This window comes from Nyctibius grandis, chromosome 1 (assembly GCF_013368605.1).
Source record: "Nyctibius grandis isolate bNycGra1 chromosome 1, bNycGra1.pri, whole genome shotgun sequence".
Lineage (NCBI taxonomy): Eukaryota > Metazoa > Chordata > Aves > Nyctibiiformes > Nyctibiidae > Nyctibius > Nyctibius grandis.
The window spans coordinates 91355280-91373861 of record NC_090658.1 but is presented as its reverse complement, the minus strand read 5'-3'; the positions used below and the strand labels follow the sequence as shown (position 1 = coordinate 91373861).

The 18582-nt window shown below is 39.5% G+C and overlaps 1 protein-coding gene across 2 annotated transcripts in view; it reads right to left on the bottom strand.

The window, feature by feature from the left end:
- Positions 1–2721: 2721 nt before the first annotated feature.
- Positions 2722–18582, bottom strand: part of SNX14 (sorting nexin 14) — a 59329-nt gene continuing 43468 nt past the window's right edge. For both annotated transcript variants that reach the window (XM_068415315.1, XM_068415233.1), the window contains 9 exons: positions 18265–18376; positions 16396–16436; positions 16123–16242; positions 8875–8998; positions 8235–8399; positions 7061–7156; positions 6275–6366; positions 6063–6119; positions 2722–2935 (listed from right to left, as the gene is read on the bottom strand). In XM_068415315.1, coding sequence (XP_068271416.1) covers positions 2897–2935; positions 6063–6119; positions 6275–6366; positions 7061–7156; positions 8235–8399; positions 8875–8998; positions 16123–16242; positions 16396–16436; positions 18265–18376 — 846 coding nt within the window. In that variant the 3' untranslated portion in view covers positions 2722–2896. The remainder of the gene's footprint in view (positions 2936–6062; positions 6120–6274; positions 6367–7060; positions 7157–8234; positions 8400–8874; positions 8999–16122; positions 16243–16395; positions 16437–18264; positions 18377–18582) is intronic.

Below are 18582 nucleotides of genomic sequence, written 5' to 3'. Positions count from 1 at the left end.
ATCAAGGAATGACTATTAAAATGTCTCTGTATTGTTCTGTGAGTAAAACTTGTTAAAAATCCATGCATGAAAGTCCTTTTCAACGCTCTTTTATAAAGGCTGGGCCAACAAATTAAGATTTACAGGACAAATCACAGAATCACAGAATCACAGAATGTTAGGGATTGGAAGGGACCTCGAAAGATCATCTAGTCCAATCCCCCTGCCGGGGCAGGATTGCCTAGACCATATCACACAGGAACGCGTCCAGGCGGGTTTTGAATGTCTCCAGAGAAGGAGACTCCACAACCTCTCTGGGCAGCCTGTTCCAGTGTTCAGTCACCCTTACAGTAAAGAAGTTTTTCCTCAAATTTAAGTGGAACCTCCTGTGCTCCAGCTTGCACCCATTGCCCCTTGTCCTGTCAAGGGATGTCACTGAGAAGAGCCTGGCTCCATCCTCTTGACACTTGCCCTTTACGTATTTATAAACATTAATGAGGTCACCCCTCAGTCTCCTCTTCTCTAAGCTAAAGAGACCCAGCTCCCTCAGCCTCTCCTCATAAGGGAGATGTTCCACTCCCTTAATCATCTTCGTGGCTCTGCGCTGGACTCTCTCTAGCAGTTCCCTGTCCTTCTTGAACTGAGGGGCCCAGAACTGGACACAATACTCCAGATGCGGCCTCACCAGGGCAGAGTAGAGGGGGAGGAGAACCTCTCTCGATCTGCTGACCACACCCCTTCTAATACACCCCAGGATGCCATTGGCCTTCTTGGCCACAAGGGCACACTGCTGGCTCATGGTCATCCTGTTGTCCACTAGGACCCCCAGGTCCCTTTCTCCTACGCTGGTCTCCAACAGCTCTGTCCCCAACTTGTACTGGTACATGGGGTTGTTCTTGCCCAGATGCAGGACTCTACACTTGCCCTTGTTATATTTCATTAAATTTCTCCCCGCCCAACTCTCCAGCCTGTCCAGGTCTCTCTGAATGGCTGCGCAGCCTTCCGGCATCTCAGCCACTCCTCCCAGTTTTGTGTCATCAGCAAACTTGCTGACAGCACACTCTAATCCCTCATCCAAGTCATTAATGAATATATTGAATAGAACTGGTCCCAGAACCGACCCTTGCGGAACTCCGCTAGACACAGACCTCCAACTGGACTCTGTCCCGCTGACCACTACTCTCTGGCTTCTTTCCTTCAGCCAGTTTACAATCCACCTCACTACCCGATCATCCAGACCACACTTCCCCAGTTTAGCTGCGAGGATGCTGTGGGAGACCGTGTCAAACGCTTTACTGAAATCGAGATAGACCACATCCACAGCTTTACCATCATCTATCCACCGGGTAACATCCTCATAAAAGGCTATCAAGTTGGTTGAGCAAGACTTCCCCTTGGTGAAGCCATGCTGAGTGCCCCTAATGATCCCCCTATCCTTGATGTGCCTAGAGACAGCACCAAGGACAAGTTGCTCCATCACCTTTCCGGGGATGGAGGTGAGGCTGACCGGTCTATAGTTACCCGGGTCCTCCTTCCTGCCCTTTTTGAAGACTGGAGTGACATTCGCTTTCCTCCAGTCCTCAGGCACCTCTCCCGTTGCCCACGACTTAGCAAAGATGATGGAGAGTGGCCTAGCAATGACTTCCGCCAGCTCCCTCAGCACCCGCGGGTGCATCCCATCAGGGCCCATGGATTTATGGATGTCCAGATTGCTTAATTGGTCCCTGACCCAGCCCTCATCTACCAAGACAGATTCCTCCTCTATCCTGACTTCTTCTGAGGCCGCAGGGGTCCAGGGCTCCTCAGGACAGCCTCCAACAGTATAGACAGAGGCAAAGAAGGCATTCAGTAACTCCGCCTTCTTTTTATCCTCTGTCTCCAGGACCCCCACCTCATTCATCAGTGGGCCTACATTGCCTCTAGTGTGGGTTTTAGCTGCAATGTATTTGAAGAAGCCCTTTCTGTTGTCCTTGACCTCTCTTGCCAGGTTTAATTCCAAGGAGGCCTTAGCTTTCCTAGTTGCCTCCCTACATCCTCTGACAACAGACTTATATTCCTCCCAAGTGGCCAGCCCCTCCTTCCACGATCTGTACACCTTCTTCTTCCACTTGAGTTTGCCCAGCAGTTCCCTGTTCAACCATGCAGGTCTCTTGGTCCCCAATCTTCCACACATTTTTATACTAATAAATTTTTAGAAAACACCATGAACAGACTCACATCCTCTTCTCTAAGCCTGTAAAGAGGATGTCAGAAAAAAAACAACAAACCCAAAGAAGAAATTGCAAAAGAATAATGGCTAAGGTAAAAGTCAAAACCACTTTTCACACCCATTATTATTTTAAGAGTGCTTTAGATTTGAAGGCCAGACTTTAAATACACGAAATTACACACACTATCTTCCATGCTCACGGAAAGCATGAAGGCCAAAGATAGTTCTGAGCTTATTTGTATGCAATAAATTCAATCATGTAATTTTGTTTTAAAAAAAAAAATGTAAGATTTGTTAAGACAGTTAAAAATAACTTCATGGGAGCATCCTACAACTTCTTCCAAACGATTTTTCTACATATCCTTTATGGAAGACAACAGTAATTGCTTTTTTAGCAAAGCATATGTTAGCTGGTGTCTCAGCCATCTTATTTTATGTCATCCTGTAATTTCACATACAGAGATTCTGGGGAAATTAATTTGACTTTTACTGATAGCAGCTAAAACAAATTTTAAATAAAAAGTACAGATATATTATTTACTTGTAATGGGTATTCATTTTTAATGTCTTTATTGCATAAAGAGATTTTTTAGAACTTAAATTTTGCTATTTACAAGAAAATATACAATGTAAGGTTAAAATGTCACATGTCCATTACAGTAGTGCGCAGCAAATGTTTCTACTGGGTGTCCAGCAAGGTCCCTGCATTCACATCCAACATGACACAGAGCTAGTTTCCTTCGGACCCTGTCAAACAGTAATGGAGAGAAAAATTGACTTAAGTACAAAAATGCGTATTTACATATAAGTGACTGAACTGAGATGTAATAATTAATAGTATTTGAAAATATCCACTTGAAATGAGAGTTAAGAGAAAGGAAAGCTACTCCTTTCAGCTTTTTAATACTCTTTCTCGAAATATGTATTTTCTTCTTTCTCTGGAAGTTCTCCTCCATTCCTAACTGCTAAATATAGTTTTCTTAACACAGCAATTTTCTGCTCTGGAAATGGCATTGGCATCATACTTTTTCAACTGGATTTCTTTCCTTCCTCTGCTAGGAATGCTTCTCCTGTCTTGGCTGTCCCTTTTCCTTGTATTGCATCTGACAAACTTCCAAGGAACTGGCTGTCCATTGTATCAAAGGCAAAACTATTGGGTGTTTTACAGCTCTTTTCCTTAGATCTTGTTCACTTAGGCGTGCTGCCATTAAACACAGCATATCTGAAGTGATCCAGTGTATATCCGCATTTGTACGTGTAGCAGGATGCACCTTCAAGATACCAGATCTCAAGAGTGGGAAGCAGACTGACAGCCCTGCTAATGAAATTTTTCCCATTTCTTCCATTGCTGTTCCTCCTGCTGAAGGAGCAGCATTCAAAACAAAACTTCTGACTGACCCGAAGTATTTTTCTGTTCTTCACTGTAAATACGAACACATTTTGGTTCCAAGCAACTCAAAAAGGACCAGTCTCTTGAACAGAGAGAACAGTCATTGGAGTGATTTCCTCCTCCCCCCAATATAACTGATAACTAAGTAAGAACCAGTCATTACTTTTAAACTTCCCCATTACAATAGTTTGGAGGAAACAATTCTCTTCCCAAGTGGCTTCACAGTCAGTTTTCAATCATTTTGGGGACTTTTTTTTTAGGGCTCTGGATGAAAACCACTGCCCTCCACCCATACCCTCTTCACCTTGCATTTCCCTTCTCATAGTGATCCCTCCTTGGCTGCCTCACTCAGTTCATCACAGTCCTAGTACACTCACGACCAGGTCCCACTGTCAAACATCCCAGCAGCTGTACTTCGTTCTGTATTACTCTCAGTATATCCAAAATAGGAAAACAGCTGAAGTTCCTGGTTGGTGTATTATTTTCTCTTCCTTTCCTCCACTGAAATCTGGGCCAGCAAATTCCCTCGCTCTGTTCCCATCAGCTTCAGTCATCAGGGACAGGGCAAGCCCAGCCCTCAACTCCACTGTTTCACTAGGACCAAAGGTAGCATTAGAGGAACCTCCTCAGCAGGTGGATTTTTGATGCACTGCAGAGCAGTCACACAGTGTCATGCAGTTACATGGAACGAAAGAATGGGTTAAGAAGTTGTAAAAACCTTAATCCAACTTAAACTGAATAATCTTTTCTTGATTTGTTTTCAAAGAAAAAAAAATATTTTACCCTATTAGATACACACACTGTCATGGCATCAGACTAGCTGAGGCTGCAAGGGATCTGTGGAGATCATCTGGTCCAACCTCTCTGCTCAAGCAGGGCCAACTACAGCCATTTGCCCAGGACCATGTCCAAACAGCTTTTGAGTATCTCTGAGGATGGAGACTCCACAGCCTCCATAGGCAACCTGTGCCAGTGCTCGGTCACCCTCACAGTGAAAAAGTCTCAGACGAAACCTGCTGTGTTTCAGTTTGTGCCCATTGCCTCTGGTCCCATCACTGGGCACCACTGAAAAGAGCCTGGCACTGTCTTCTTTAAATCCTCTCTTCAGATATTTGTACACATTGATGAGACCCCTCTGACTCTGCTCCTCTCCAGGCTGAACAGTCCCAACTCTCTCAGCCTCTCCTCATAGGAGACATGCTCCAGTCCCTTCATCATCTTTGTGGTCCTTTGCTGGATTCTCTCCAGTAGCTCCATATTTCTCTTGTACTGGGGAGCCCAGAATCGCACACAGCGCTCCAGAATTGGCCTCCCCAGTGCTGAGTAGAGACACAGCACCACCTCCCTCCACACCTGTCCTAACGCAGCCCAGGATACCATTTGCTGCCTTTGCTGTGAGGGCACACTGATGGCTCATATTCAACTTGGTATCCACCAGGACACCCAGGTCTTTTTCTGCCAAGCTGCTTTCCATCTGGGCAGCCCCTAACTGGGTTGTTCCTCCCCAGGAGCAGACTTTGGATTTCCCTTTGCTGAATTTCATGAGGTTGCTGTCAGCCCATTTCTCCAGCTTGTCAATTGGGTCTCCTTTTGTTTGTTTTTAACTGTTTGAAGACTGACATGAGGAGGTCAGCTACAGAGCTGATGCACAAAGTAGGTTAGACTTGCTAAGCTGGCCTCACTTCAGTGAAAACAATGGAAGGTGCCCTGGCTTGTTCTGACATCTATCATTTGTTTCTTTTTATCATGCAAAACAAATCACTGCTGGCACACCACAGTTCTCAGACACAGGGCTCATGCAACAAGCATCTATTATAAGTAAGGGATTTTTTGTTTGTTTGGTTTTTTTTGTTTGCTTGGTTTTTTTATATCTAGTTAACTATCTAATATCTCCTGCTTATCATGAAGACCAAAGTGTAAAATTACTATGTAAACTCTGTGAAGGTTTTATATACATAAGTACAAATATCAGATGTATCACAAACCTAATGATATTCATTTTATTCATTCATTGTGCAAATTCTTTCTCCTTTATCTGGATAGTTGGAGTTAACTCTGCAGTGACCAAACTAGAGATACGAAACCCTCCTGGCAAATATTCTCAAGAAAAATGCTGAAGTTCAACCTGAGCCCTGCATGGAGAATTCACTTCCTAAATCAGGAAATACATAAAATAGAGTGGTGACAATCAATCAAAAAGAAAGGCACAGAGATCCCAACCGCTGATTGCTCTGTCCAATTCTAGTGAAAGGCCGCTCAGCCTTGCTGTATGCTAGACAAACGTGCCTAAACTGATTTGGAAAGAGCTAATTAACAAAAACGTAAATAACCCAGATTCCGATGATTTCAACACATTTGTAAAACACAGATTCTCCACAAAATTTAAAATTAGTATTACAAGGGAACAACAGCAAAAATGCACCAACGACAGACTCACTAGCAGCTTAAAGAATTCTGCAGCTCTTGAACAGAGTTAGCACATACCTTACTCAGCTCTGGAAAGAGTTCTTGAATCCCAATGTCCAGTAGAACATAAGTTAACTAAAAGAAAATAAAGAAAATTAAGAACACTCCAAGGCAACACTACTGCTTTTTATTTTTAACTCTGAATAAGAGCTCACTCCTCTGCTGTAGCCATACATTCGCTTCAGGAAATCCTGTGCCAAAAGGCAAGTTTCTCACGTATTGCAAGTTACCTGTTTGTTGAGTACTGGTTGCTGTATTCCATCAAACAGAAGTCTGATGCCTTCGTATTTAGCCTCTTCCCCAATGCACTTGCCTATTAAATCTAGACCAGATACCAACAACAAATACACAAAAGTCATTAGGAAGCACTGAAAAACAGCTATACAATACAGTTGTAGAACTCCAGTAATTAAAAAAAAAAGTTTAATTTAAAGAAAGAGTTCAAATTTTATCTGTCTAAAGTGGTAAATGGAAAACCAAACACTCCTTTGGTTCCTCCTTTTTTCCTTCAAGACTGCACACCTAAGTAGTTATTACACTTTCTATAATATCAATGTATTGTCCTAAAGCATTGGTTAATAAACCACAAGCTGAAATTTTTTAATTGCTTTGTGAATAACCTAGCAAATGGGCCCCTCTTCTCTAGTTTATACAGTGTAAGGAGAGTTCATATTTATCTTCTGGCTTCATGGTGTGCCTTTTTTAACCCAGTTTTCATCTGGATAAAATACAAATCATAGAATCATTCTAAAGGTGAAGAAATTATGGTATTAAGTACATTTGTAGAGCTCTTTATTTCCATCATGTCTGTCTTAATCACTATGCTACAACCTTAGTCAGCAACACTTAAGTGACAAAACTGTGAACTCCTGGGTTTTACACCTAGTATTCTAGTCAACTCAAATCTCAGCAGCGTAAGTATTATTGAATTTGGAAAGCTAATGTGACTGTATTTGGGTTATATATCTTCTTGAACAATTAACCATAGTCATATAGAGAGTGATGAAATACAGAACCTGGAATGTATCTCATCATTTCTTCAAAAGTCTGCTTTGCTCGCTTCTGTTTATCCTGGAGAGAGCGAGGTTCAGTATTCTCACAAAACACGGCATCTGCAGCGAAGACACATTGAAAAAAAAGTCTTTAGTCAGCCATGCATCACTGACATTCAAAATGTATTCTGGATTATGGCTTCGAAGTTGAGCTGCTTTTCTGTGTGATCTTGACTGGAAGAGAATTCTAGCCTTGCCAGGTAATAGTCTTTTGCTTACATTATCAAGATACATTATTCTAAATCAAATCTAGAATATCCCACCTGTGTGGAGGACAATGATCTTCTGCCAATTTGTTTCCATTCTTTTCAGCTTTGTAAAGCGTTATCTTCTAGGTTTGGATCAATTCTACTTTAGGTTAGTTATGCTCTCCTTACTTACAATTTCCCTTATACTTTCAAATCTATAAGCAGTATTTATACCTTGTGCTAAAACACTGTCTGGAACTGTAAAAAATTTCAGATTTACCTATGAATGAGAAAACAAGAATGCTGTTCATCAGAAATATTAGGCACTCGGTTTTGGGTTTAGGCTCAGAAAGACTTCTTTCCTTTTTTTTGTCTTTCACAAGCTTTCTTTTTGGCTTGCTAAGGACAGAGCTGTTTTGATTCCAGAGCTTTGGCCAGATGTGCTGTTTAGATCAGACTGTAGTCAGATAATACTTCTCTACAGTTATGAGGCCATTTAAAATTTTTTTTAACCTCTCTCCCCTTCCCTTATTTGAAGGTCAAGAGCACTCAAGCCCTCTCAAAAGCCCACCACAACAAGGGGAACAAAAAAATTAACAATACAGGACTGTGATGTAGCACACAAGTGAAAAGTATTTAAAGATTGCATGAAATATTCACGCTCTGATACACTAAACTGCCTTTATTCTGTTTTTCTTGTTCTTTGCACACCTTAGCAAATTACTATTCATAATATTTTTTTCTGTAATCATCATTGACAGACAACATGGCTGACTCAGCACCTTTCTGCAACAAGCTTTTGGAAGCTTTTTATAGGCCCGCTTGATTTTTAAAACTCCATTAGCTTTAGTCAAGTATTGCAAAGTTTAGTACTTGGAAACTTAACAGAAGGGATTTCAAATATCAGACTAAAGCAGTATTTTCACATCAAAGAGATAACTTTTACTAACCTCTCAGCAGTGTTATCAGAGAAACCAACCGGTGCTCCTGAAATAGCTGTTCTAACTTATAGTGCAAGTAATAGTCTGTGTACAGTTCCAATGTATTTTTGAAGAGAATTCTTCCTCCCATCAAGAGGTGATGCAGCCAGTCAGGAATGCGGAAAACTACCCTACCTGCAAAGTTACCATAACACACATTTATAATGTTCCAGTAACAATGATAAAGGAAAAGACTGCAAGCAAGCAAATATTGTTTTAGTTTTCTTAGTGCAATGCTGAAAAATCACTATTCTCCACACTGCTTATCAAATGCTTCCTTTAACTACTTTTATTAGTTAGTTCCCAGAGTGTACAAGCATCCCAGGCATATCTGAAAAAATGGAAGGGACCTACTCCCATAAGCTCATACTCTGAGATGCAGAAAGAGAGAGAGGTAACAAAACAACTGAGCAATGATGAATGATAAATTATGATATTTTAGCACAGTAATAAAGTCTTTTAAAGGACGTGTTCCTAAGTTGTATATTGTTAAGCTTGCAAGTGTTGAATTATATATTATTACTACAACAGAAATTTATTTCTTACCAAAGAACCAAAACTTCATATTTGGCATGCAGTATAAGAATAATTGAGAGAAATCACTTCTTACCAACATACATTAAGTAGTCATAGACTCCTTCTACAGTCATCATTTCCATGAAGTAGTTCTGATTTTGTCGTCTTTCTGTATTCTCAGACCGGTTTGCATTATTCTTGAATAAATCATTGAAAAGCTAAAAACAGAAACATAAGACTGAAAATATTGCATTCAAAGGCAAAAGGATAGCCATCAGTTCTTTGGGGTTTTTTTTTGTGTGTGGGTTTTTTTTTTGTTTGTTTTTTTAATTAGAAGTAGCTTTTTTCCAGAGCTTTCAAAGAACTAATAAGCTTTCCTCCCCCTGTCCCCCCCAAATTCTTCACTTTCCAAAGAGGGTGGGGGATAAAAAGCACGTCACATGTTGCCAAGATACCCAACAACCAATATACTGGGATTCAGAATGAATCAAGAGGGTGACCGAGACGTTAATTCGTGAGCACTTTTGCTGTCGATACCTTCATGTATCTAGACTTTTATCACAGGCTTTGATTCCTTTGATGCATCCCATTCTGTCAATGAGAGGCATAAAGGATACAAAGTTTGTCAGCCTTAAATCACAGGGGAACCCTACGACATCCAAGTGTTTCTGTTTTATTCCTTTATCCTTCTATTTTCCCCATATTCTACCCCCCCCCCCCCGCAATGATCCCTCCATTTCCTTGCCTTTGGTTCTTCCCCAAAAGATATCATTATAATACTTGTAAAATCCCAAGAGGCTTTTTTCCCTGCATCCCATAAGGAATCCCATACTACCTAGGCTCCTTGCCCCCCTCAAGACCATGGGCTCCAGTAGCTGGAAAGCAGGAGTTCTCTGAATCCTGAAGCTCTCCACATTTGACAATACCTAGCAATCACCATTAACAGTTTTTAAGTTATTTTATCCCCAAAACTGTCGATCTAAAGATAAAAAAGAATTTATACAAAATGCTCTGTATTATGAAAAGAAAGTTCAAAAGTTTACACCAAGCTTCTAAAAAAATATCCCAGAACTAGAAGCAAATGCAACGTAATTATAGCATTGCCTAGGTTGAGATGATTGCCACTGACACAGATTTTTCTGTATCACTCCCAAATTAAAAATAGTTCCAAGGAACGGGAAGTCATTTGCTTACATGTGGTTTACTTTCTGTAGAGCAATTCTCCCTGAAATAAATAAGGCCATAAGACATCCAAATCACAACAGCCTCTGAATCACGCAAATCTCTAAACAGAATGCTCTGCACTCTCAGGAAAAATTACATCAGGAAATCTGGCAAGACCCAGGTGCTGACTTGTACTTCTTTAAGCCCTCTCTTTTCTTAAGTGCTGAACTGCTGGCATTATCTTCACAAAGTCCACTCAAACTAAACAACACCAAGTTATTACATAAGCTACATGAAAGAGCATATGGTTAATGCACTGGTGGATGACGGGTATCCAGGAAACTAACAAACCTAACAAGAACACATCATTATTCATGCCTGTTGTATGAAAGCGTCCCTGGTATGTTGTTTAAAAAACCCTGTGTAAACTGAAGTCTATATCCTCCTCCATATTGAAACTAGGACAGTGGGAAAATCTTAGTTGAATTATTGTAACTTAAATAAGGGCCTCATTTATTTTTTTAGATACACCCCACGACCTGACAGAGGCAACACATACTGAGCCAACTCAAAGCAGCCCATTGTGCAGGCCAAACTAAATCATTAACAGCAGTCCGGTAGGCGATCTATAAAAAAGATAAACCATGAAGGCCATCTTAGAGCAAAGCTATTTGACTTCCAAAAGTTATTTCAACTTTCACCCCAAACCAGAAGCAGTATCTTTTGAATGTTGTATGTACCTCTGCACATGGATCTTGCTAGTCTGTCTTGCACCTTAAGTATAATGGCTCCTCGATCATTGTCACGCTGTGAAAGCTTAGACTCTTGCATATGGTGTTTCAGAAAGCAACAGCAGATCAATTCATGCCAAAATTACTAAGCCAATGAGCACTTTTTATAAAGTATATACTTTGCACTATTCCAGTGCAAGTGTGTATTCTACAGTCACTAGCAATGCATGTCTGAAGGATGCAGCAGCCGTAACACAAAGTGGCATTACATTTCTGCTTAGAAGGTGTTTTGCACTTTCCAGGCTTTTGGCTCAGAGGAAAGCCAAGCGAAAAACACACAACTGAATATCTAATACAAAAGTTGAGATTATATTCACCATTCAGATAAGCACGGGATTTTGCTTTTAAATGTTTCTGCACATGTTAATATTTAAGACATGATATAATGCTCACTGTTGTAATTAGACTAAAAAAGAGACAAGCAAGACAAACTCCAATACTGTCATTATTCATATCTTTAAGATTAAACAGTAACTGTGATTATAACTATGAGATATTCTTAAAAGGCTTTCAATGAGGAAATTCCATGCATTGGTATTGGTTAAAAATGGAAGCCAAGCTCTTGAAGCAAGTGAAAGATAAGAGGCCTGTATTAAGAAAAAGACCAAAGTAATCCCTTGTACAATAGGCTATCTATTGTACCTCAATGGGAAAAGCTAGCAAAATAAGTATGAATGGTTACATGAAGTGCCTAATAGACAAAAGAAAGTTACTCAATGGTTAGTGAGGGCATATGCAAATATACGCCCATACATTCCAGCATAGGTGTGAAGTTTGTAGAAGCGATACCATGATTATGAACAATATCCATAGCCAGAGGCAGGAACCTCTCTGCTGTTTTTCCTGCTCATTTGCAAAGTACAGATGACTACCAAAATGGTAAGAAGAAATATATGTAGTGTCTGAACCACATCAGTTAGTGTACTGAAAAGCAACCGTGTCTTCCTCCACGTAACTATGCATAAACATACATTATCCTGTTGGTGTTCCAAAAGCAGTTTTTATTGCTGTTGGCAGGTCATCACAAGCCAGCAGAACAATGCCTTTGTAGGCATATTTTGCAAAGTCTGCATCAGCTGAGAAGTCCTGACGTATTCTAGCAAGTCTGACAAAAGTATGTTCGGAAGATGATCAAGCTGCTTACAGATCTTCAGCAAAGAAACAGAGCTGGGAAAGTCAGAAATTCTGTTGGTGCCCCTAGGAGGGGGGGGCAGGGGTTTTTGTTTGCTTGTTTGTTTTAACCAGGGAGGTTGGTAACCTTCGATCTGGTGAATCTGATACAGGATAAAATGCAATTGCTACTGGCTCTACTAAGGTTGACTACCTGCATTCATTATGCATTTGTAACTAGAAGTCTTTCCACCGATATTTAAAACATACACACGTACCAGGAATATTCAAAAGGAAGCAGCATGCAGGAAATCTTGCAGAGAAGTAGGCGAATTTCTGATAGAAGTCAAGCTCTCACCTGCCCTGACAGACTTTCAGCATTTCTTATTCAGCTCGTTGATGAAGAGGTAGCCTGGGTGTACCCTAGTCATAGAGTTGGCAGCACAAGCACCACAGAATGTGTATTGTACTCTCAGCAGATTCCAACATGTTGATACTAGAATCAACAGATCTGTGTCAGACAAGGTATATGGGAACAAGCATCAGTTGGAAATCGACTCTAGCGTTTACCAAAAAATTCTGTGTTGAAGAACTTTCTTGCCGTGAGGTAACATGCTCTTCTCACAGATGGGCACTCAGAAAGTGCCGACCTTCCATCTCTTTAGCTGCCTGCCAGATCTCCTCATTGACTCCATACAGGTAGCTCACGCAATCCTGGTAGACATTTAGCATTCATCTCCATCACCAGCTTCTACTGGGTAAGGGTGCTGCACAGTGCTTGTATCTTCACAAAGACGTCACGTGGCACAACAGAAATGAAATTGCAGAACTGAGTAACTTAAGTCTATGCCAGATGTATTTGAGGGGAGTAGGGAGGGGCGTTACCTCCATCTACCTTTGGTCTGAATGCTACTTGGTGCCTGCATTCCTAGACAGCTTTTTCCAGCTTAGTTTCATCTAAAATAAATTCAGTTAATGAGTTCTAAGACAGCTCCGTTATACATAAGAAAATGTAATAAGCAGAGATGATCAGGAGATTTGCTTCCAAAAAGCATCACTGATCTGAACTAAAATGGTCTGGCAGATGAAACCAGTGTGGCTTACAAATCAAATCCAAGAAGTGACATGATGTAAATGGTGCAGTGTCCTGGCACCTGGCACAAAGCTTTTCCCAAGTGTGGGGTGACTTGAGGAAGAGAAAACTGTCTTCCAAAGAAGGCACAAGCACCTCAACAAATCAGCAAGAGGGATGGATTTCACAGTGTGCATGGGAAGACTCAGCAGAGACCGTATGCAACACAGCACAACTTGGATATCAGATCTCTAATAATTACCATTATCGTTTGAGTAAGTGGGTGTGCTCCGGCTAAACTGATAGATGGGAAATCAGTGAGAAAGTAGTCAGCGTGTGAGTCCTTACACATACATGCCTCTGCTGGTCAAAATTGGTAGTATAATTTGAGCACAAACAGATACCAAGTATCTGATCATAGAACTGTCTTGCAGCATCCCCCAAGGCAAAGTGTCTTGAGTGCTCATCATTAAATAACAATCATAGCTCTGCAGGAGATATAGTGAAGTCTGAAACTCTCCATCCATTTACAGCAAATGGCTCCCCAAAACAAAACAGATTTATTTTGGGAAAGAAAAAAAAGAAAATCTAAAATACATGTAGAACCAACTACTCATTCACAAAACAGCTAACTAAAACAAAGTTGCTTAGAAAAACAGTGAACTCACTCTCACAATAGATAGTGAAAAGGACTGGAGAGTGAGGGCTAGGCCTCATCTTTTTTGCTGTCTGCAAAGAAACTCCTATCTCATGACAAAAGCACCTCCCACAGGGTCATCAGCAGTACTAGCAACAACTTTGACTCGGACTCTACAAGCTTGTGTCTCCAATGCAATGCATACATGGACAGTTATCCAGCGGTGATAAGGAGGTTTCCCCCACAATACTATTTCTGAAAATGACACTAGAAAACAGAAGGCAGTAAAGATTGATGTTTTGTTTAAGGAAACTTCTGTATTCCAAAACGAAAGCCAAAGCGCAGCCAGCTTTTTGCTTTCCTGGGATTACCATGGCCGAAAAGAACTGGGAAAACCTCATTTCAGAGCCTGAATTTCTGTACACGTGTTCTTTTACAAGAATAACATACTGACACTTCAGAGAATGAGTTTGTATTTTAACTGAGCAATGCTATATACTTTTTTTTAACCTTTTACAATCCAAAATGGTTTTGAACACCACTTTAAAGAATTAATTTTGATCCTTTAATACAGTTTTTCAAGCAAACTACAGAAAGAACTCTGTCTTCATGGGAATGCTTCAGAGTGCAAAGCTTGTTGCTCAACTATTTTATTCAAGTATGTTCAATGTATTAAAACTACTAACTTCAGTAGTTCTTGACAGATCACAGTAAAAAAATAACTGAATGTTCATACTACGCTGTAGTATGCTATTAGTTGTTTTATAAAAAATATTTTAAGTATTTATGCATGTACTGTTTCTATCACAAGTCAAAAAACTCTACAGCTGATTTTTAAAACTGCTGATACATTTATACCCCCCTGAATAGACAGCAATAGCAAAATATCTTAATCTTGGAAATAGTGTCCAAGGTAAGAAAGGACTTGAAATGAAGGATACTAATTTTGTGTCTGCACATGTAAGCCTACACTACAATATTGGCTGTAGTAATTCAGACTTCAGGTTTAGAAGATGAAATCTAAACAAATGAACAGATTTAACTGCCATTGTACTTAATCAGTATAAAAGTTTCGTAGCTGTAAATTCTGTAAGTGTCGTAACACTATAAAAATGTCCATAGTGAAGGAAATCAAAAGGTCCATTTTTTCCACAGCCTATCACCAACAAGAACCACAAATGGATCCTGGGCTTCCAGCTCTTGCAAGAAGAGAACGAGCATAGACAGTACTTTTCACCAATACTCTTCCAGCCTCCAAATGTTTTCAACTAAAAAAAGTTCAAGAGCTGGATGCAGTTTCTCTACAGGTATTCATCCTGAATATATTTCCTTTTTGGGAATTTGTCCAGTCTCACCTTATAGTTGTTTGAACTTTTAGTATTGACAACATCATTTGGCAAGGAGTCCCACAAACCTACTAACCATTGCAAAAGCTACCACTTTTTGTTTTGGAACTGGCTCCTACCACCTTTATTTCATGCCTCTTAGTTTTTGAACTAGAAAAGAGAGGGGGAAAAAAGAAAACCCAACCTTTATCCCCTGTCCTCTCATGACATGCATTATTCTTTAGACTATCATACATCTCCAATTTAGCACTTTGCAAAATGAAGTGTCCCAGCTTACACAGTCCAGTTTCAATTCCTCTTCTCAAAGCACACAAGGTAGCAGAAGACGATATAGTACTGAGCTTTCCTTTAGAGCCTCTCACATGGCAAAGTGTAAGCACATTAAATATTTTGTGCTAAATCACATCAACTCTCTAACACTGAGCTTGAGTCTCTGAAATCGTAATCCAGAAACAATATTCCTCTGTAAACTCCACAAATACACTAACACTCCAAAGCAGTCTAACACAGAAATACAAAGACCAGTAATGGCCTTTTTAAAGCCTCTGAAGCTAGTGGAAGTCTTTCAAGTAAGTTTTGCCAGACTCTAGCTACAAATATAGGAAGATTAAGAAAGGAACTATCTTATCCTGTAGTCAAGTAAAAGGTTAAAATTGGAAGTGCTGGACTTTAACTGTGGCAACGTTAGAGAGAGAAACTATACTTCAGTTACGTAGTTAACCTATTATGTACGCCAGACACCAATGAACTGTATGCCAACAGTTTAAAGGCAGATAAACAGGTATCAGCACCTTGACAATTTTGGCTGGTAACACTGACAAGCCACACTTTCAGCAAATACTCAAGCTCTTCACTTTAAATCGGAAGCTCCCTTATGGCATTAAAACATTCCCCATTTTACACCTTTGCTTTCCCTCTTCTTCTCTCTACTCTGTATCCTCATCTCCAATTCCAGTAAGAATTTAAAAAAAAAAAACAAAAACAAAAACGCCAAACCCAAAAAAAAACCACAAGCCTCAAAAGTCATTCAGACTAAGATATTTACAAGACAGAAGACAACAAAGCTCTCTGCCCTACCGTTCTCTCTCCTGTGAAAAGACAACGCAAAACAGGTAAGCTGTTATATTCGTGGGGTTTTTTTCCTGTTTGTTCTTTGCATTTTCAGAGTATGGTCAACTTTCCCCACTCCTGTAAAGTGGGGAAGGAAGATGACTTACTGTACCTTCTTGTTGTTCTCAGAAGTGGGACTCAAAATGGTAAGTTCAGGCCTACTTGGTTTAGGCTTGGGAGATTCACAGGAATTGATAAAATTCATGATGAATGGCTCCAAATGCTGACCTTTCTGAAATAAGATATGAGTGACCTGTCACTTGCATAATTATAGAAAGAAAAACAAAATACTGAGTTTCCAAACAAATTTTTGACTACCTTGTAAGTTAATAAGCACATAAAATTAGTTATTGAAGTTAAAATGTTGGCAACCTGGAAGACTTACCTCTTTCATCAGCTTTCCTGGAACAGATTTTATAATTTTACCTATAATTAGAAACAAACAAACAAAAACTTTCTGTTATCACTGCCTGATCTTAAAGACATTTTGCTCTGCTTCATTTATGTACTCATTGTCTAGTATTTAACTTAAAAATACAGTAGTTTTTAAAATCTGTGTTGTTTTTTTAATTTGGCACAATAACCTATGAAAATAAAGTCTTCCATATATGCAGCTTATAACTTAAGCTTAATACTCTTCAAGATACTTAAAATATGAAAAATATACAGGTGATTATCTGAATACTTTTTAAAAAAAGCAAAGTACTCTAGATCTGCCTTTGTAATTTTTCTAGAGGCTCAAACATAGTAGCTATAGCAGCATAACAGCAGTACTATATGACACCAGTATAGGCACAATTTTCTGTATTTAAGTTCTTCATCCTTCATAAACATTTACTGCAAAAGAAATCACAGAAACTGAGATTCTCCTCTTTCCCTGAAAGGATCAGCTAATCTGGAGAGATTCTGGAAGGATCCAGTCTTGAAAATACTAGTGAGTAAAATTTTACAAATTGAACAGGCTACAGCTGTGATCTTAAAAATCAGCTCTTCTGTCCTGTTAAGGCTATGAGGATACAGTATAGTAACTTTGAACACTGAAAAACGAAAGTGTCTAGGATTAGTTTTATTTTAAGCACTACATTTGCAGTAATATTCTTCTTATTCTTCTTATCTACATGTCATTACATTTGGAACTTACATCAAAAAGTATGTACAGTGATCAAATTATAATAATAAAATCGCTCGTTCTCACAAAAAGCCCTACTGAAATGCCAAGACTTGTTAAAATGATGTTTATGGAAGTGAAGCATAGTCTCAGATATGAGATGCATTACAGTAAACACCATAATTATAAGCTTTTTTTAACAACATACAGCTGGATCTAGAGGGGAGGTCTGAAACAAAACAAAACTCTTTAACTGGAGAATGACCACTGAAATCTCATTCAACAACTTAGTAAGCACACTAAGAGAATGGCCACCTCAGCAGGTTCACACCACGACCGGGAGAAGCAGAAATGCAGTGGCACAGTTCAGACACGGCTTTCCTGGGCCATGCTGGTGCCAGAAGCACAACTGGTAACAATACACGAAGACAGAATGGCCACGAGGTTGACCTTACCAGCTCAGGCCCCCTATCCTGAGACAGCTACATTACAGCCAAGCTGTAAAGTAACACTGCAGTCTACTTTTTTGATTTATTATCAACTGTTACATTAGACTGCGAGAATTTCTCAACTTCTCAATTTCTATTTGGCCTGCCTATATCACACACACCACTGCCTCAAATTCTATTAAGTAGCTCATGTTAAAGGAGATCCAGCTGATACTAGAAGTATTAAATCTAGAGATCTAGCTAATACTAGAAATATTTAATATTGCAGTTTTCAGATTAAACAGATTTTAACCAACCAAAACCCGAAGGTAGCTTATATTAAGAAATCGTTTATACCATCACACCTGTAAACAATGACTGACTTGTGCAGATTTGACTCGTGACAATACCATAAGTCTTCTTGAACCATGAAATTTGTTAGAGAACTCTTGTCACCTTCCTTGCTGACACAAAGATTAAAAAGCAATGACTTAAACACTTTTTTTCCATAACCTCAAAATGTCCTTTTTCTTCAAGGAAAAAGTATCAGCACATCTTGCTTGCTTAGCTATATCTTTAAGGGCTGTGAAGGAGCAGAGTTCTTATTTCCCACATCCTTATCCTTACATGAGAGTTATCTATTCATTACTACTATCATTCCATCACAGTATCTACAGTATTACTATTTGTCAGCATAAACAACTAGCATACTACATACCTAGATTCACATCAGGCAACATTTTATCAAGAAACTGAGTCTCTCCTCCATTTGGGGACAGGAAGTCAGCTAAAAGCTGGCTGTTACTTAGTTCTGGATGTTGCAGAAGTTTCTTTGAGACATCAGGAAAGAAAGAAGTATAAGTACTTTAAAACTAATCTTTAAAAATCAGTTTCTCTATAGCAAAAAGATATTCAAAGAGCATTATATTACCATAGATATTATAATTTGCAAAAGATTTCTGTTTCAGTCACATGGAACTTTAGCAAGTTTTATTTGCCCACTTGAGCCCTTTCTATAACTCAAGTTACTTGAAAC